The following is a 20,553-nucleotide window of genomic DNA, read 5'->3' on the forward strand; positions in this document are numbered from 1 at the left end:
CTTGGGACATTCGGATCTGGCTAAAAGGTCCATGAGAGTCTCACAGGCATGGAAAGCCATGACATGGCGGCAAAAAACAATCTAAATGAAAGATCCTGGTGAACAAGACCCCAGCAGAAGGAATAGGCCATCAAGGAGAGAGGCGCCTTTCTCTGAAGGGAGGAAGGAACCTCCACTGTGATAAGGCCTTGACTAAACAAGTTCAGAGTCGGTGAACTCAAGGGGTTTCCATAGCCTAGACAGCTCATAGCAAGAGTCTCGAGTGATTGCTGACGTCACAAATAAGAGTGCCAATTGTTAAATCAACAACGGGAGTCACTGGGTACATGCTCCCCACGTAGGATCTCTGTCCTTAATGTGTTTTACTATGAAACGTAAAAACACTACTAGTTGAACAATACCCTATACCTTGTGTGGTTGTGTGAGTGCAGCCTGTTGAAATCCTTGCTTAGTATATACTAAGTTAATCTTCAGTATATGAAGGTAATTGAAAATGAAACTCGATAAAAGGCGGATGGGAGAGGGAGAGGGGAGGGCCACGGGAGGGAGGGAAGTTGGGGGGGGGAAGCCACAACAATACAAAAGTTGCACTTTGTAAATTCACATTTATGAAATAAAAAAGAAAAAGAAAAAAAATCAAGAGACAGAATAAGAGAGGAAGGAGGAGAAGTGTGAGAGCATGGGTGGGAAGGAGGAGAGGGTGGGAAGTATCACTGTGCTCCTTAAACTACGTATGTGAAATACATGAAATTTGTTTATCTTAATAAAATAAAACACAGTTTAAAAAAAAGAAAAGAAACCAGCTGTTCCAAAGGTGTTAGAGATTAGATTAAAAGGGTGGTTTTTAGGGTGTGGTGCAGACTTGTGGGAGTCTGAGACCTCACTGGAGGCCTTGAAGTCCAAATTATTCCACAGCAATGCTAAGCTGTCCTTTCCCTTGTCGCTTGCACTAACCATACAAAAGCTGCAGTGAGTGAAATTGTTGGTGCTTCAGCACAAACCAAACAGGAGTTCTAAACTGTACTAGCGCAAAACTGTACACGTTGTCCTCTTCTTTGTTTATCAGCCAGAATTCACCATAATAAACACAAATTCTAGTTTCACTTGATTATCCTTGATGAAGCAGTAAACGTCATTAATTGTATTAAGTTTGCATCTTTGAATGCATGGATTTTTTTTTTCCCATGCATGGGAAAAATACACGGAACATTTGTGTCACACACCAAAGTACAAAGTTGATAGAGAAAAAAGCATTCATGTGATTGCTTGGGCTGACCTGGTTCTTTCACAAAGCACCATTTTAATACGAAAGAATGATTGACAGCCATACTATTATTCCGGCTTAAGTATTGGGCATACGTGTTCTTCCACGTGAACAAAGTGAGACTGTCATTCAAGGTAAACACCTACCAGTGTTTGCTGCCAATGATAGAGTTCAAGGTGACTCAAAATTATAACTTTGGAAAATTTTCATCTGCTCCTCACGCAATTAACAATATGCCCAGTACTTCCCAATACTTCGACTTTTCTGATGAGATTGGTGGTGATATTGATAAATCTGAGCTTTTAATATTGGATCATGGAATTTGGACATTCTGAATTGTGAGCTGATATTTTCCAAATGACCAAAGCATCATATTACAAAATCAAACACTGGTAAAAGAGGCATACACAGACAGGGCGATGGATGTTAAGGTAACAGAGTATGAAGCATTCATTGATATCGTTTTCCATTCCACATTAAAGCTGACTTTTACCTGTCTTGTTTTAGTGTAATATCAAAGAAGAATGTCCTTAGTCATTGGAAAAAGCTATTAGATGCTTCTCTTTTTTCCAACTAAATTTCTATGTGAGGTTTGACTTTCCTCATGGAATTCAAATAAAAATGATTGCAACGGATTTAAGTGCAGAAGCAGATACAAGATCCAGTTATGTTCTATTAAAGCAGATGCTTAAAAGATTTATAAAAATGTGAAAATGTGAGTGCAACCCTATTTTAGAACAGAAGACTTTCTAAGTTGTGTTTTGTTTAGAAAACAGTTATTTTTCATTAAAAGCATGTTATAGTCGTATGCAATGGGTTTTTGATTTTAATTACTAGATGAATCAACAGATGTTTCCATTTGCTTTCAGCTTTTCTGTCTAATACGGTGATTATTGACAGTTATACTTGAGTATAACTCATGTAAACAGAGCTTAATTTTAGGTGTAAGGCAGGCTTGAGATGTGAAGTGCTTCAGGACCCCTGGATTCCAGCAACTAGGGAAACATTAGTAAGTGTTAGTGAGAGAAAGAAGAAAACTAATACTTTTTTTGAATTTCTAGTATATCCTGAGTCATTCATCTTTTGTGATTTCCCTGGGGACGAGGTGGTCACTATCATGACCATTTATAGGGAAAGAGACTGAGCTCAAAGAACCAGTTGTTTGCCCAAGATTATGATTTAAACCCAGGTCACAAAAATTCCGTGGCTCTTCCCTCTGACTTCTCACTGTCTTCCTAATACAGACGGTTTTATGTTATAATTATAAAGTTTAGTTCGATCAAAAGATTGACTTTTGGGGTTTAGTTTGATCGGTGTGTGCTTGTGTGGGAGGAGTGGTGCTATCTGGACAGAGAAACTGAGAGAATTAGGGCAGACAGGGGAAAGGAAAACATAACCATGCAGAAAAAAAAAACCAAAAAAACAAAAAAAACAACAAAAATAAACCTTGCGATTTAGCAACTCTGAAGGTAAATTTTGCCAGCAAGAATGAAAGGAGCACTCTTGGAAATAGCATTTACTGAGCCTCCAAGAGATCAACTACGTGATCTTCCTTTGGGTCCCCGCATGCTGCACCCTGTGCCACGCTCTGCTCTCCGCACGCACACTCTGTTGCTGCTATGCACCTACGGTTTACTGAGAGCTCATCATTCATGGTCAGGCCCAGTGCTCGATGTTCCTGTTCCTTGTCTCAGCCAATCCTCACGGTTACTCTGTGTGATCAGTCTAGATATTCCAAAAGCATAAAGGAAGCAACTGCACACTTGAGGGGTGAACTAATCCACCCGCAGGTGCATGATGAGTGCCCAGATGAATCAGGGCTGCCTGACCCAGGGCTGCCTCTGAAGCCCCTTGGGACTCACCCCCTTGCCATGGCATGTGCTGGCTCCCCCAGAAAACTGCTGCTCCTTTGAGAACGCGGACCAGATCTTTCTGTTTGTGCTACCAATGCTTGGTACATAGTTGCTGCTCAGTAAATTAGTGTTGAGCCAATGAATGAATGAATGACAGACAGCGAAATAAGAGCCATACTGCTTTCATTTTCTAGAATCCTGATTAATAAGCTTATTATCATTTAAAACAGAGAGAGAGAGAGAGATCTTCCATCTACTGATTTACTTCCTAAAATTTGATTAAGGACAGAGTCTCACCATTAAGCCAAGATGCTGGGCTGCCAATTTTGCAAAGCTTTCCAACCTTGTTCATTTTAATTTTTTTTTTCCTGATAACCTTCTCTACTGATTGTCTCCCATGGAGTTATTGCACTGCATCTTATCTGTACCTGTAACAGGAAGGATGATTTTAAACACACCCTGAGGCAGAGGTAGCACTTTGTCATTCTAGATGGAATTGTTCTTGTCTTCATACTGAAGTTCATTGCAGGAGAAGGACACATACTATGTCAAAGTAATAAATATGCATTTTAGACAGGTACACTATTTATTATTTTAAAAAGATCAAGAAACCTTAAAACTGCTTTTATATCAGATAATAAAGAGGTTGTTAGAACCAAGCTTAGGTGCTGGCGCTGTGGTATAGCAGGTAAAGCTGCCGCCTGCAGTGCCAGCATTCCATATGGGTGCCTGCTCAAGTCCCAGCTGCTCCTCTTCCTATCCAACTCTCTGCTAAGGCCTGGAAAAGCAGTAGAAGATGGTCCAAGTGCTTGGGCCCTTGCACCCTTGCGTGGGACCCAGAGGAAGCTCCTGGCCCCTGGCTTTGGATTGGTGCAGCTCCGGCCATTGTGGCCATCTGGGAAGTGAGCCAGAGAATGGAAGACCTCTCTCTCTCTCTCTCTCTCTCTCTCTCTCTTTGCCTCTGCCTCTCTCTAACTCTGCCTTCAAATAAGTAAATAAATCTTAAAAAAAAAAGAAAGAAAGAAACTCCCTTAGGGGAGGATCATATTTTAAAAAAGAAAAGAACTAAGCTTATTTCCTTTTACAAATTAATCAAATAATAGTTAATAATCAAACCTTATTATTTATTATACAGTATTTTCAAGGGTACAAGTCTTAAAACACTTGATGGAAATCTGTGTTCAGTGTTGTAGAAACTGCTGGAGACCTCTCTAGTATCTGCCTTCCTTCCTTACTCACAAATCCTGAATTTTGGAGCGGCGTGTATTTTCTTTGCCACTAGCTGCAGTCAGGTGTAACTTAGTTTGGGGCAATGGCAATAAGAATCAAGTCTAAGACTCTGGGTAAACTTTCTGGCAAAACTGCTTGAACTGGGGAAATAGAATTCAATATCCATTAATAATTTTAAAAAAACCTTTAACAAAATAAGGAATAGAAGGCAACTTCCTTGATCTTACAAAGGAAATTAAAAAAAAAAAAAACACCAGCTAACAATATAAATTAATGGTGAGGATTGAAGAGTAGTGAACATAATATCATGAACACAACAAGGCTGTCCTCTCTCACCACTTCTATTTAAAATTACACTGGAGGTCCTAGCCAGCACAATGAGGCAACCAAGAAAAATAGGCATAGATATTGAAGAGAAGGAGGTTGTTATTCACAGATAGCATGATTTTGTACATAGAAAACAGCCAGGAGTCTACAAAAATCAGACTAGAATTAATGAGAATTTTTTTGAGTTTGCAGAATACAAAGCAAACATAAAATCAATTACATTTTTCATGTTATCAACAAGCCTTTGGAAAATGAAATTTTAAAAATCCCTAGGAATAAGGGGAAAAATATACACTAGAACTCTTCTTTGGAAACAATAAAATATCAATTGGAGAAATTAAATGAGGTCTAACTAAATGAAGATACCTGTCATGTGAAATAAATTGAAGGTTCAATATGTTCAAGATGCCCAATCTCCCCAAATTGGTCTTCAGTTTCAATGAACTCATAATCAAAATATCAGCTTATTTTTAGAAGAAATTGACAAGGTGACTCTAAAATTTATATAGAAATGCAAAGGATCGAGGATACCCAACACAAAGAACAAGATTGCAGGATTTTTGTAAAGCAACAGTAAGCAAAACAGGGAGGTAGTAGTAGTTACATGGGTATATTCATCAGATCAGTGAGATAGGACAGAATGTCCAGAATTAGACTCACGTGTAAACACTCAATTGCTTTTTAACAAAGACATCTAGATAATTCAATGTTGGAAGGAAATTCTTCCTTGACAAATAGTACTAGAACACCTAGATAGCTATATTGGAACAGAAAATTAGCCTAGATAATTTTTTCCCCTTACTCCAAATACAAAGCCAATGAAATCATTGGCCTAAATGTAACAGCATTAACCATAAAATTCTAGAAGAAATCATAGGAGAGATCTTTGTGACCTTAGGGTAAGCAAAAACTCTTTAAAACAACAAATTTACTAAGCATAAAATAAAACATTTATAAATTGTACCTTATCAAAATTAAAAACTTTTACTTGATAAAAAACATTGCTAACAAAATAAAAATACAAGAAATAAACTGGAAGAAAACATTTGTAAAACATATTTGACAAAGAATTTATATCCAGACTATATTTAAAAAAAATTCTTAGAGGGGCCAGCGCTATGGCACAGAGGGTTAACGCCCTAGCCTGAAGCACCAGCATCCCATATGGGCTCCGGTTCAAGACCCGGCTGCTCCACTTCTAACAGCTCTCTGCTATGGCCTGGGAAAGCAGTGGAAGATGGCCCAAGTCCTTAGGCCCGTGCACCCACATGGGAGACCTGGAGGAAGCTCCTGGCTCCTGGCTTTGGATCGGCACAGCTCTGGCCATTGCAGCCAGTTTCGGAGTGAACCATCGGATGGAAGACCTCTCTCTCTTTCTCTCTTTGCCCCTGCTCTTTCTGTGTTATCTGACTTTCAAATAAATAAATAAATAAATCTTTAAATAAGCAAAATCTTAAAAAAAATGAAAAGGACATATACAATTCAGCAGTTCCAGTCTAGGTATCTATGTAAGAGAAATTAAAAACATTTTTGTATGGAGACTTATATGCAAATGATCATGGCAGCATTATTCATGATAGCAAAAAACAGAAAACACCCAAATGTCCATCAATGGAAGAATGAAAAAACAGAATGTAGTAAATCCATACAATAGAGTATCAATTAAAACAAAAAGGGACAAACTCTTGATACAGACATAATCATGAATAAATACAAAAAATATTATGCTGAGCAAAAATCAGACACAAGGTATTACACACTGTATTACTCCATTTATGTGAAATCCTAGAGTACGTAAATTCAGTCTTAATTATAGAAAGCAGAACATAGTTGCCTCTGAAGAAGTAGAACTGACTGTCATGGGGCATGAGGGAGGTTTCTGAGGTGAGGAAACATTGGACATCACGTGTTGAGTGTGGATTACATTGGTGTGTTCAATTGCCAAAACTCATCAAACTCAACACTTCTGTGTGCACTTTAGGGCTTGTCAATTATAACATCAAAAAAGTTCATGAGGGGGAGAAAGATGGTGCCCCTTTTTTGGTCTGTCTCATCTCCCCTTTCCTCCTTTCTTCCTGCCAGGAATGAAGAAGTGATAATAGCACCCCAGTAGACTTCTTGGATCATAAAGATAAAATTTGAGTGGTAGAAAGGGCCCCGCCTGTTGTTGGCACTTAGATTTTATCTTTATGGTCCAGGAAGACTGCTGAATTGCTAGTCCTAAATTGCCTTTCTGTGGACTTGTTTGATGTAAATGAGAGAAAAACATCTCTCTAAGCCACTTGTAACTAAACACAACCCCTCAGAGTTAGAATCAGGGATAAATTCCTTTCTTAGTTATTTTCAGTTATGCTAGATTATGGTTGGGAACTGCCCTGAAATATTTTTAAAAGACATTGTTACAACTTTATTTTTTTATTATACAGGTGGATGCCTTTGGCTTATAAAATTATGAAAAGCTAGCATGTATTTGGAAAATCATTTCCTATACACTTCGCACATACCAGGCTTGGTTTTGGATCAAGCCAAATCTCAATACAGATCACTGGAGAGTCATGCGGCCTTGCACATATTACTAACCTCTCAGAACTTTTGTTGCTACCTCTGAATATAGGGTTCATGAAACCTGCTTTAGCCTGCTGTGACAGTGAAGGCTGAATGAGGCCATCTTATGTAGAGCCTTGAGCACAGGGTCTGGCACAGAACAAATGGTAGTTCTTTTTCAATAGAACATTATTAAATAATTTGATTTTGAACATATCACTGATGTACAGGTAAGCCATCACAAAGCAATTTACCTCAACCATCACCTGCATAATACATGGTGTTAATAGCTGATTATAGCATGTTATAATGGAGCAAGTGCCTCATTTCCTTTTGAATTTAATAGTGGTGAAGGCTGCAAAGCCCTTGTCTAAGCAATAAGAGAACCCACATTTCCCAAAGTACGTCAGAGAAAGCTGCAACAATTATTATTTTGGCAGAAGTCAGACAGTGGAGACAGACAATGAGAAAGTGTAGGTTACTGTCAAATAGCCTCAGAAAGCACAGTCATTAAATACAGGAAGTATCTAAGGGCTTGGGGGCTGGGCACAATCCAGTGAACCGACAGCAAAAGACTGGGTTCCCTGGTCTATGGAAGGAAAACCCTGGTTTGGCCCATTGTAGCCAGCACAGAGGCAGACACTGCAGATCCTAGGAGAACACAAGGGCAGAGCCATAGAGTTAAAATGACCCCATCTTGGCTGCAAAGAACTGCTGAGACCCAAACAGCTGAGGGAAATGCCAGGGAGGTAGCAAGTTCCTGGCGAGTGCCCTCAGAGCAGGGTATCTCTGCAGAAAATCAGTGCACAGAGATGCCAAGGAATCGTTTACTTACCTGCAAGGGTTGGCGATCTCCTCGGGTGTTGTTTTCATAAAGGGAGAGACGGGCTTTTCCACAAAAGAGCCAAAGCCCAGTCTAAAGTTGCTGGTTAATTTAGACATCTCCTTGGAAAGCAGGGAGCCCAGCTCTTTGATTGTGTTGAGGTCGTCGTCCATGGAGGCAGAGAGATCCATGAGGTAATATAAGTCCACTGGGTAATCCTCAGTCTGGCGTACCTGCACCTGCAGAGTCTGCTCACCACCTGCAAGGCCCCAGCAGGAAAAGCAAATCCATAAAAACCCACTGAGATATATATTTGTGACTAACCAATCCCTGGGTCAGCTGGCTGTCTCATTTCAATTAGAACTTACTGAAAAAATCCATGCACTTTCACGAACAGCATGAAGAAGTTTAGACATGAATGAGCCGCTGACAATATTTCAGCAGTGAGTTTAGCATACCTGAAGGAGGTATAAGTTAGGACATTTTATATCTCCTTGGGAGAACTAGCATCCATTTAGATGGGAGATAAGCTGAATTTTTTTGTGTGTCGTTTGAGAAAAAGAGAACCAAATAAGAGGGAGTTAAAATCTACATTACAGCTCTTGAGGAAAGTAAGGCAAGCCTTAACAACACTTCAGTAATTCAAATGGTTCCCACTAGAGAAGACTTCTTTAGTAACATATTTGGGTGCAAATGGCCATTGTGAATTTAAAAAAAAAAGTTAACCAAGCAATTTTATGTTTTCCTAAGAATAAGAAATTTGTGTGATAATAATCAATGGTGTGTAATATGGTACAAGATATGTTGGTGTAATAGCAGCAAGTATTACCACAGAAGACATTAGATTGATTTACATGAGCCAACACAGAATAGAGGTCCCCTTTCTTCTGTTATAACATACCTGGTCTCAATTTAAGAATCAAGCTTTGAGGTGCAATCTGAACGATGTCAGAGCTATTTTGCTGTCTGCCTACACTGAGAGGCTTGTTTTTAAGTATTTCTACTTGGGAGACAGGGTTTTCAATGAAGCTTAATTGACATCCTTTAGCTAAAAGATTTGCCGGGGTATCACACCTTTCACCAACTCCAGATGGATGGGTAAAGTTCTAAAAAAGAAAAAAAATACAGTAAAGAGAAAAAGAATTCCAGCAACTACATATTTTGATATGCTGGTTATGCATCTTGCCGTACTATCATATCCTCCCATGACTGACATTGCTTATAGGTCCAAAGTGAAGTTATGGCTGAATACCCAGAGAAGTATGCCAGTAAAATTGGGAGTAAAAGTGGAGTCAGATCCTTGATCACTGGGTTCCTAGAGTTGGTGTCACCCTGTGAATGCGTCTGTTCAGGACAATCTGTGGGTCACTGGGATTCTGAGACTATCCAAGCTCTCTAGTGTGCCTGCTACAAAAGCTAGTGACAAAGAGACGTTCTGCGTGTTCCTTTACGGCAGGGATTGGGACATCTCCCTGTCGAGCTCTCTGTACCAGTTTGGGTCTTTGGCGCGCTACCCTCATGTGACAGTATTACTTCACGACAACTGACTTCTTGGGGGCTTTAAACTCAAAGTCATAAAGTGTTCTGGAAGTACGGACGGGAAGTAAAAGAGAAGATGGTTTTAAAGTCTCGTTTCCTAGGTAGGACTCAGGGGTTTCCCAGGCCCCTTTTGATCCACCTGGATAGCAGGAGCAGTGAGATACTGTGTCTCCCAGCAGAGATATGGCCATTGCAACTCTGCGATACCCAGACCACGGAGCTGGAGCTGGAGCTGGGGGATAAATGCTGTCTTATCTGATAACCAGGGCTGCCCTAGGATTGGCAGAAGGCAAAGTTGAACTTGGATTCTCACGCTTAGAGAGAACCAAACCAATGTGTCTGTTTTTTTTCCTTACCCTTTAGAATTCTAAGCTACTCTTGCTGTTCACTGAGTAGAAAAGTAACATCTCTTCTAAAATTGATTTGTGAGACTACTACTTATTTATTGGTCTTTGCCTATGCATATTTGAGGCTCTGGGGCAGGCATGGCGAATTCCAACTTCCCAGGGTGTCACAGAGGCCAACAATGGCTGCTCAAGGCCTGAGACTCCCCCTCACCACAGTGACCTTGCACTCACAGCCTTTACCAAAGGATCAGAGGTGATGTTAACCAAGGAATTTACTTTCTATCTGCTATAAACAGACTTAATCTGCTTTTTGCTCCAGTTATCTCAGTTAATATGCTGATAGCTACTTTGACTCTTAGAGTGACTTCTTACAATAATCTGACCTAAATTTTGATCATAATTTGACTCTCAAGTGTCATCTGCAAGTAAAGCTCTCCATGATAACACAGGACCCTCTCTTAAATGAATGCTAAAACAGTGCACTTAAATAAAATTCTAGGCTGATTCGTATTATGTCTTTGACTCCATTCTGTCTTTTTAAGGGAGTCAATATCCCCTCAGATGTGAATTTTGTCCTCATTGTATGTTTTAATATATTGCTTTTGATATATGAGCTCACAAAAGCACACTTTCCTTGAATTCTGCAGCCCCGGCAGTCAAGGCATTGGTGTGGTAGGAGCCAGGTCTAGCTTTGTTTCCCATTGAGCATGCTACTCAGCTCTTGCTGAACTTGGCATTTGTATGGTTTGATTTATGTTTCAATTCTGTTTATGAGATCCAGTGGGCAGAGACTTGTTTTAAGATCCAGAAAGCTAATGCATATCCCTCTTCCATGAATCATTGACAAATTGCTCTATGGGGTAACGGGACAGGCAGTGACTTTGGATGTCTTGTTATATATTTCCCAATCAACTTCAAACTACATTCACATAGTTTTCAGTTTGACCAGATAAGGAATGGCTGTTTGGGGCTTTGTTATCTGTGTGATATAGTCACTCAGGTTGTGAAAATGTAATTTTTAAAAGAAGTAGACCATATCTGAACAGTAATGCTTACCCCAAACACTTCTCTTCGAACTTAGCAATGGTTCAGGAAGGATCTTGCTTATGAGATGGAATGCAATAATATATAATATTATATATAGTACTGATGTCAAATGTGTTTGACTTTAGAAAATATCACCTCCATCATTTCTGATTATTTAGAGGGTTTCACTATAAGATATAATCAGTTAGAAATGGCTTTAAAATAATAGGAGGAACCTCTTTTAAATAAAGAATTCTGAGTTAAGTCCCTTTTCAAAATAACATGACATCCACCCCTTCCACAAATAGGTTTTCAAAGTGATTGTATGAATGCCATTTTGAACCACCAATGCTTATATTGTCCTTTCTTGATTTGCTTTTCCCATATAATCCTCCAATAGGCAGGACATTAGCAGAGCCATCCCTGAGGAAATTAACATATGTGTAACTATAATTTTTAAAAACAGGTTGAGGTCGGTTGTCTTACCTCCTGAGAACACCAGGAGCACTGCGGTCCAAGGAGCAGGCAGTCCTCACAGGTCTCTGCACCTCCCAGGGCACAGCCACCTGTGTTCCACCCAGCAAGAAACAAGGGGTTAAGAACACTTTCATTCATTTTGTTTATGAGACTTACCCCTCTTAAATTATTTGAATAAAACCATAACAAAGTCTGTTTCAGTCTTTACAGATCAGTTCCCAAATATTAGCAATTCACGTGAGAGTTTATATTTTATATCTATCCCATTGAAACTATGTCTTATAGGAGAAAAAATATTCTTTTTTCTTATAGTATGTAAATATATAAGCATTCACAAGTACAGAATACTAATTATTTTTATTCACTCTATGACACATAAATTTTTAAAATTATTTACACTCATAAAACGCACTTCACTCTTAAACATGATATTTCGGCTTTTGAAATAAATCCTTTTTGTCCCGCAAGATTACTCTTAAGTGAAAAGGCTTGTACAATAAACTAGAAACGTTTCCAAAATGGTTGTCACGGTGGCTTTGAGAAGTCTCATTGTGCAGTAATGCTGTTTAATTCTCCTCATTAAAATGCCTATGCAGCCTTTGTATTTATTTACCTTAAGCCTGGAGCATTCACTGTGGGAACAGCTCGGTGTTTGCCTGCAATTTGTTAAAGTGTTCTCTCGGTGGCAAAAGAGCAGTCAAACAGATCAAATAAAAAATGACTTCTGATCTCGTTTCTGAGCCAAATGACAGGTTTGTCAAGCACACCACGAAAGCAACATTGCAGAGAACTCAGGTCTTACCTTGTACGCACTCATTCCTTCCCAGAAATAGAAAGAACAGGCAAAGCAGTTCAATCCCCATTCGCTTCAGTTCTCGCTGTGCAGACAGATTAAAAAATGAATTACCTTCCACGTTACAAGACTAAAGCGGAATATCGGTGAAAGTCTTTCTTTCTTGAAGTGCAAAATTTAAATACTACTTACGCTGCTTTGAAAAGAAACTTGAGATGTAAGTTAAGAAGTTTTCATTAAGACTGAAATGAAAACAGAGGCTACCTGGACAGGTAAAGAAGAAAAGCTGTGTTTGAAAGCAACTTCAACATGATTTACTTCCTTGTTCTCCTTATAAGGAAGGCAGGTGTACGATCACCAAGAAGGTGGGGAAATTCATTCAGAAGAAATTTTTGTGTAAATTCTGTTAGTCTCTCTGTAGTCCAGAGAAAGTTTAAGATCTGTAGTGAAATATTGATTAATGAAATGTCAGAGCAAATCAAGTATGATTGTTTCTACAATAATTTTCATTTAATGTAAATAGTAACTATGTGAAGTGAAACTCAAGTATTTAAGTTATATGTAAGGAACTCATAAATGAAAATACCTGAGATTTTTGTATTCCATTGTTAAATCTTTTGCAGAAAACGGAAATGAACCCTGAAAAATAAAAAATGTATTTTTTTACGATCAAATTAGAAGGTAGGCTAGGGAAAGCAAAACACTGGGTTTTTTTTATTTTTCAAATTGGATGAAAGATATTTTCCCATAAGTATAGAATTTGTATTTAAAAAGTGATATTATGGGTAGACACTGGCACAATGGTTAAGAGGCCACTTGGGACACCCATATCCTTTACTGAGTGCCTGGGTCCTCATCCCAGCTCCACTCCCAATTCCAGTTTCCTGCTGATACACACCCTGGGAGGCAGTAGGTGATGGCTCAAGTACTTCGGTACCTGTCACTCATGTGGAAGACTCAATTGAGACCCAGGCTCTTGGCTTTGACCTGGCCCAGCGTTGGCTGCTACAGTCATCTGAGGAGTGAACCAGAGGATGGAATATCTCTCTGTGTCTGTCTCTGTCTCTTGCTGCCTTTCAAATAAATTAAAGATAACTAAATAAATTTAAAAAGTGATATTGGAAATAGATACAATACGTGAAAATCAAATTATATCAGAATAAGATAGTCTCACAACAGCAAGTTTGGAAACAGAAATAATGGTTCTCAGATTCTGAATCCCTCAGTATAGGGACCAAATTCTCTTTCCAAGGTGCTGTTACAGCTTCTAACTCACATGGGTACCTGGCACATAGGAGATAGGGATTTATTTGTTAAATAAAAGAGTTACCATTCAAAAATCTATATACAGTTATTGTCACCCCTTTAGCTCCTTCCCCCATCCCAGCATATTCAGCAAGTTGTTTTGGGATTTGTAGAAACTGCAAATAGGTAAGAATCCAGTACTCACTTGGTTGTTTTCTGAACTGTCTGATCTTAGACAAGCCTCTTTGTGGCTGCACTTATGTCCTAGGAGATTATCTTTTAAAAGTGTGTTTCTAGACAAACACATGAAACCTGCAGAGAAGAAAACTGATTATAGACTGTGTAAGTTCTTCTCAGCAGCTGAGGTTCAATTTTGAGCTCCATGATACATTAGAACCTGGAAGAATATGGCAAGAATCATCCTGTCTTGAGAATCCAAAATTAATTAATGTGTTAGAAAATACACCTTTTGGGAGGGAAATACAGTTATATGAAGCCTGTTTAGCTTGAACAAGAAAGATTATGACACACATTATTTGTGTCCCTGATACTGTCTCAATTTTTAAATCTATTATTAGCTATTATTTATTCATTCACTCATCTATTCATTCAACATGTGCTTACTCAGCAATTACTTTGTGCTCAATATAATTTGTCAAGCAGAAAGTTTTGTCAGCAAACAAAATCAAGTTCTTGACTTATGTAGCATATCTAGGCTGGAGGACAATGGGAGAGATCAGACTGAAAATCAGACAGTAATCAGTGTTATGAAAAATATAGATACCTCAAACATTATGTAGAAAAATAGAATTTAGAGATATTTTGGTGCAAAAATTTTGGAAATACATACGTACTCTTTCCCCCATAATATACATTATCCATGAAGTTTTGAAGACCTCTTGTATGCATGGATTCAAATTATTTTGTGCCAAATAAACTCATATTTTTAGTTTCATTCTCCACACATTTTTTGAAGTATCCTCATAACAAAACCAAATAAAAAGAAAGGGGTAGGGATTGTTGCTGTTTTATTTAAGATAGTCAAAGAGGCTTTTCCTCATTCCCTGTCATCTGACAGAGTTCTCAATGATGGACAGCAAAGCACAGTGAACAAGCCCTGAGAAAGACCCAATGCTAGGCATTTTCAGAGTAAGCAGAGTATAAGAAGGGAGAGGGGTGGTGATCTGATTTGGCAGAGGTCAGATCATATGTAATCTTGACCTCGATTTTATTCTAGACACATGGGAGTGTCACTGGAATGCTGAAAGCAAAGGAGGAGTGATAGTTAGTTTTAGTTTTAAAAGAATAATTGACTGCTCTATACGTTACAGTTGTTTGGGGCAAGATGGGAATTTATGGCCATTGGCAAGGACAAAGACAATGGTAGTTGGGACCAGGATGTTGGTGATGTAGGAGGAGAAAGAAGGTCAGATTGAGGATGAATTTAGAAAAGACTATGTTTAGGGGTTGCCTGTGAATATGAAAGAGAGGGAGGTTTGGGCCTGAGCAACTGAGCCAATGGCACTCTGCACTGGAAGGGGGTTGATAGATGAAGGCGCAGGCTTCACGTGGATGAGAATCAAGAACACAATCAATTTGAGATGGCTCAGAAGTCAGCAAGTGAAGTTGCCAGATAGGCAGTTTTTTATCCGAGACTGGAAATGAGGGCAATGTCCAAGCATAAACTAAATTTAGGGATCATCAGCATGTATTTGACAATATGAGACTGATGGTGTTCAAAGATACAAGGCTGACAGAAATCACCCAAGAAAGTAAGTGTAAATTGGGGAATGCTCTGAGGACTGAACCCTGGGGCTACTGGTATCCAGAGAGCAGGAGGAGAAGGGTCCGGTCCAGTCGAGCAAAGCGAGCTGCTGTCTAAAGAATGTTCTGTCTTGCTAAAAAGGAACCTGTCTTTGCTGGATGGTGGTTTTCCAAGTGTCTCTCTCATTTTTGTACATCTTGCAAGCAGAGAGGCTTAGATGCCATTGTTTGAGACTATCTTTTTGAGGATATGTGGTAAGCGAATAACTCTTGATAATAGATAGTGACTCTCTTCAGAGCAAAGAGAAAATGACTTCCCGCTTTGGAAAAAAGGGATAGTGTCATTCTCCAGAACAAAGAGTAAGAATGTTTACTGCCCCTTATAAAAGGCTCAGGTTCCCTAAATCCACGTTCTACACTAGCAGGTGTCACTTCTTCCCTGTAGTGTCATCCTGTGGAAGCCGAGATTGGAGAACTGGTGACAATAAGTGCTGACACTCTGGCCACTGCTGTTGCTGTGAAGTATACAGTCATTTATCTCTGACCAGACATCTCCTGTCTATAGGTATCCATGAATCTGTAACAAGTTGATGTTTTAGCCTGCAAGCAAGGTGAAAAGCTCAGATATTTCATAGTTCTTGACAATCTCTAACTCAAAACCCAATTCTTTCTATAATCTGAACATGCAACTTCCACACCTCCTTGGGAAGAAAAGATCTTGCATCCTACAGATTGCCTGAAGTACCTTGGGCTGACCAGTGCTGTTCCAGAGGTTTTCCCAAATTCCAAGTTGTCTGCCACAGACCTCCCTGGAAGCCACTGCGTGGTACATTGGATGAGCTGGGAACAAAGATGCCTGCCCAGTTCTCCATCTGCCCACTCACTAAAAACTCTGGGGTTCTAGCCATCACCAAAGAAAAAAAATCTCTTCTTCCTGGGGACACAGTTAAACTACCTCTCTTGGGCTATTTTGCAGTGTATAGAACCACAATGATTAGTTCTTGCCAATGGAATATGAACGGGGGTAGGGTACACCATTTCCAAACCAGCTTCATGGCCCTCTAATGATGCAGGCAGACAGCAACAAGATCTTAGAACTCCATAACCCAACTTGATCTGCGTTCTATCCCATGTAGAAATTTCCAGCTTAGTCCCTCTAATCCTAACTACACTGATTTACTTCTCTTCTGTCCCCAGTTGCAGCCTCTCCAGTGTTCATTCCCTTCCCCACGTCCTCCATGTCGCAGATGCCCTCCGTGCTGCCTACAGAACCTTACCTCTGACTCACAGCGCCCACTCAGCTAACTCAGCTCACGATCCAGGTCTCAGTGCAGATGTGTCTTCAGGAACAACGTCTTGGTCTCTCAAGGCCTCCCTTCCTGCAGCCATTTCCCAGGATACCCTTTTTGACTCTGCTTATAATTATTGAATGCTTGCTACCCCCTTCCCCCAACAAGGCTGTGAGTTCCTTTAAGACACTCATTTATTCAACAAGGAAGTACTGAACTCTCACTCTGTTCCAGGCAGGAACTGTGTCTTAGTTATCTTTCTATTTCCAGCAAGCAGTTCTATGTGTGGGACTTTGTAAGCAACAAATATTGATAGAGCAGGTGGATGAATTTTGCGTCTTCATTGGGTAGCATGTCACCTGTTACAAAGCAGATATGCAATGGCATTAAGTCATTAGATGAGTAAATGAATTTAATAAAGTAAGTAATGCAATCAGGAGAGGGAAAATGTATTCCTCCTTGGATTGGGTTGAAAGTTGAGAATGGGCTTAAAATGCAAGGTGGAGGAATTGAAGAAAACAGATAAAGTAGAATAGTGTTCCAGGAAAATATCTGTCTATTCTTTCTCATTTTGGCGCTGCTGTGGACAATTTGTACCAAGTACTAAGACATAGGGAAGATATATTCTCATTTCCTGAAGGTGTGGTGCCTGGTGCCCTCTCCTGGTAATTACCCCATTCACATACTGTGGAGGGAGACAGCCCTGGGAGGCCCATGACTAGCCAACCCACTCACTGCCAGCACCCTACAAAGTGCCCCAAATGAAAAATGTATCTCCTAGACAGCCCAGCTGGATGATTTATCCTTATAGGGAGTTCTCCCCTTATTCTCAGGAGTTGTGGTCCAAAACCCTAAATGGGTACTTGCAACCGTAGATAGAGTCAAACCCTAATAAACACTGTTTTTTCTCATACATGTGTATAAACACTTAATGCCTCCACCATGTCAACCAAGCACCTTCCATGTGCTCTGTGTGTATAACTTTTGTAGCTTCTGTCAGCAAAACTTGTATGAATTTCTTTTTCCTCCTTCATAATTTAACAGAAGATCCATTCTTAGCATAGATTTTAGCAACCTCAGCATGTGAATTCTTTTCTGTTTCCTTAAGCCAAGAACTTTCACCTTTTTACTTAAAAGAAGCAGCTTCTCTTTGACATATCTGAATTGCCAGCAGCATCACTATTCTTGTACTTTGGGGCCGTTATTAAGTAAAATAAAGGTTACTTGAACACAAACACTGTGATACTGTGACCATCGATCTGATAATTCCAAGGGTTATTCAGTGACTAACAGGTAGGTAGCGTATACAGCACAGATACGCTGGACAGAGGAATGATTCAAATCCTGGGGCAGACAGAGGGGAATGGCATGGAATTTTATCAGACCTTTAGAATGGCACTCATCTCAAAGCTTATCAATTGTTTATTTTTGGAAAATTTTTAAAAGATTTTCATTTATTTATTTGAGAGGTAGAATTACAGACAGTGAGAGGGAGAAACAGAGAGAAAGGTCTTCCATCTGCTGGTTCACTCCCCAAATGGCCGCAACAGCTGGAGCTGGGCTAATCCAAAGCCAGGAGTCAGGTGTTTCTTCCTGGTCTCCCACATGGGTGCAGGGGCCCAAGCATTTGGGCCATCTTTTACTGCTTTCCCAAGCCACAGCAGAGAGCTGGATTGGAAGAGGAGCAGCCGGGACTAGAACCAGCACTCATATAGGATGCTGGAGCCGCAGGCAGAAGATTAACCTACTGTGCCATGGCGCCGGCCCCATATTTTCAGAATTTTTACTTTACATTTTCAGACTGCAATTGACTGCAGGAAATAGAAACCATCGAATGTGAAACTGTGGAGAAGGAAGGGCTGCTGCGTGTGTAATTTGCGCTGGGAAATACAGGTGAAAAATCAGGAGTTTGGGAACGACAAGTAAGGGTGACCGGACATCAGGTGGGAGGGAACGTGTGCGTTGGCAAGGAGCCCGCGTTAGAAGGAATCAGCATTTGTGTGGAAGCAGAGGAAAGCTGTGCTAGATGGAAGACGCGGTGGTGGGCCCAGGGCAGCAGAAGTGAAATGAGTGCAGAAGGGCTCTGAGCGACATGAACTGGGGTACACTGGAGCCTGAGGCACAGACTCACTGGGCAGAGGGCAAGGGCCGGGAGCCCAGGCCCCTTCTGCACCGGATCGCTCTGCAGCTCACCCCTTCCTCACGCGCACCAGAATCTTGTTTCTGTAGAACAATGTGTCTTCTTACATTTCTCCTGGGTGGTGGAGAGTCTCTAGATTGCTTAGAATTGAAAGATCCTGTTACATCATTTCCATTTTCAAGCAGGCTGGCTGGTGAGGATAGAATCCTACTCTCCAGATTGGATTTTTGGGAGTATGACCCTGTTCTGGGGTCTGAGTCAAGGGGCAGGTGGAGGGGAAGGAGCAGTACCGAGCCTGGGGAAACAGCACCCTTGCAATCCTTGGGGGACCCAGCAGCATGCTCTTTGGTCATCCCTGGCTCCCGGAGATTGTATGAATCCATCTGACTCACTGTATTTAACTTTGGTCTCTCAGACCCAGACACTCACCTGCAACAAAGAATGACAGTCTAGGGTCCAGCTGGGCCAGCCCCAGGGCACCTCAAAAATATTCCTGGGAGAGGAAACACTTAATAAACCTGGCTGGGACCCAGCTGGAACCTGGGGATCTCCATACCAAGGTTAGCTCCTGGGAGGCCTTATGGTGCTACCTGCTTGGGTTCAAGGACCAGTGACAAGCCTCCTCCCTCCAGCTGTCCTTTCTATGAGAATATTCTAGAGTGAGTAGCTACAAGACAGCATCCATAGGTGCTTTGTCATTGGGTCTGACGCTGGGGTGACTGTGTGCAATGTCTTGTACCATGGGTTATTTATAGAATTCTGCAGCTGACTTGTGGATATGTGTAACTGGAGAAGCAAGGATTCTGGAAGTGGATACCTTTGTTTATGCTTTGTTCTTAAGTTTTCTGCCATCCTAGTGCATAATAACTATGATATAATGAATGCTAGAGAAATTCTTTTGTGACCTGGGCGTTTCATTTTAGGCTAAAATTTCCTTTCTTAGCCTTTTATTGTAATAAAGCATACATAAACAGAAAAGTTACCATTTTAATGATATGTAAGTGTGTGGTTCAGTGGCATTAAGCACATTCATATGGTTGTGCAACCTTTCCCACAAAACTTCTCCAGAAGTTCTCCCTTATCCTGAACCCTAACCCTAACCCTAACCCTAATCCTAACCCTAACTCTGAACCCCTCCTTCCCCCGCCTCCTGCAGCCACCATGCTGCTGTCGGTCTCTGCATCACTATGGCTTGGATGTGGTTTGTCCCCTAAGGTTTCATGTATTAAGAGCTTGGCCCCGGGGCCAGTGCTGTGGCGCACTAGGTTAATCCCATATGGACGCCGGGTTCTAGTCCTGGTTGCTCCTCTTCCAGTCCAGCTCTCTTCTGTGGCCTGGGAAGGCAGCGGAGGATGGCCCAAGTGCTTGGGCCCCTGCATTTGCATGGGAGACCGGGAAGAGGCACCTGACTCCTGGCTTCTGATCGGTGTAGCTCCAGCCGTTGCGGCCATTTGGGGAGTGAACCAACGGAAAGAAGACCTTTTTCTCTGTCTCTCTCTCTCACTGTCTGTAACTCTTCCTGTCAAATAAATAAATAAAAAATCATAAAAAAAGAGCTTGGCCCCTAGTGTGGTAGTGTTGAGGTGGTAGAAACTTTAAGACGTGGGGCACAGTGGAAAGTAATTAGGTGACAGAGCTCTGCCTTCACCGAATTTGTTTGGTGGATTAGTGCCGTTTCTGGAGAGTGGGTTGGGTCTGGCAGGAATGGATAGGTTCCTGTGAGAATGAGATTTTATGGTTAGAGTGAGCCAGCCCCCTCCCCTACTTTTTTGCTCCTCTTACCACATGGACCCCCTCTGCATGCACCTGTTGCCCTTTCCGCTTCTCTGTGGGGTTGTGATATGGCCAAAGGAGCCTTTCCAGCACACCAATGCCATACATCTGAACCCTTG

At 40.8% G+C, this 20,553-nt stretch overlaps 1 protein-coding gene across 2 annotated transcripts in view; it reads right to left on the minus strand.

Moving 5' to 3' along the window:
* Nucleotides 1-12,302, minus strand: part of ITGB6 (integrin subunit beta 6) — a 73,080-nt gene extending 60,778 nt beyond the window's left edge. For both annotated transcript variants that reach the window (XM_062199926.1, XM_062199919.1), the window contains exons 1-4: nucleotides 12,233-12,302; nucleotides 11,440-11,519; nucleotides 8,943-9,147; nucleotides 8,054-8,300 (exon numbers count right to left, since the gene is read on the minus strand). In XM_062199926.1, the coding sequence (XP_062055910.1) occupies nucleotides 8,054-8,300; nucleotides 8,943-9,147; nucleotides 11,440-11,519; nucleotides 12,233-12,293 (593 nt within the window). In that variant the 5' untranslated portion in view covers nucleotides 12,294-12,302. The remainder of the gene's footprint in view (nucleotides 1-8,053; nucleotides 8,301-8,942; nucleotides 9,148-11,439; nucleotides 11,520-12,232) is intronic.
* Nucleotides 12,303-20,553: the final 8,251 nt, after the last annotated feature.

This window comes from Lepus europaeus, chromosome 1 (assembly GCF_033115175.1).
Source record: "Lepus europaeus isolate LE1 chromosome 1, mLepTim1.pri, whole genome shotgun sequence".
Lineage (NCBI taxonomy): Eukaryota > Metazoa > Chordata > Mammalia > Lagomorpha > Leporidae > Lepus > Lepus europaeus.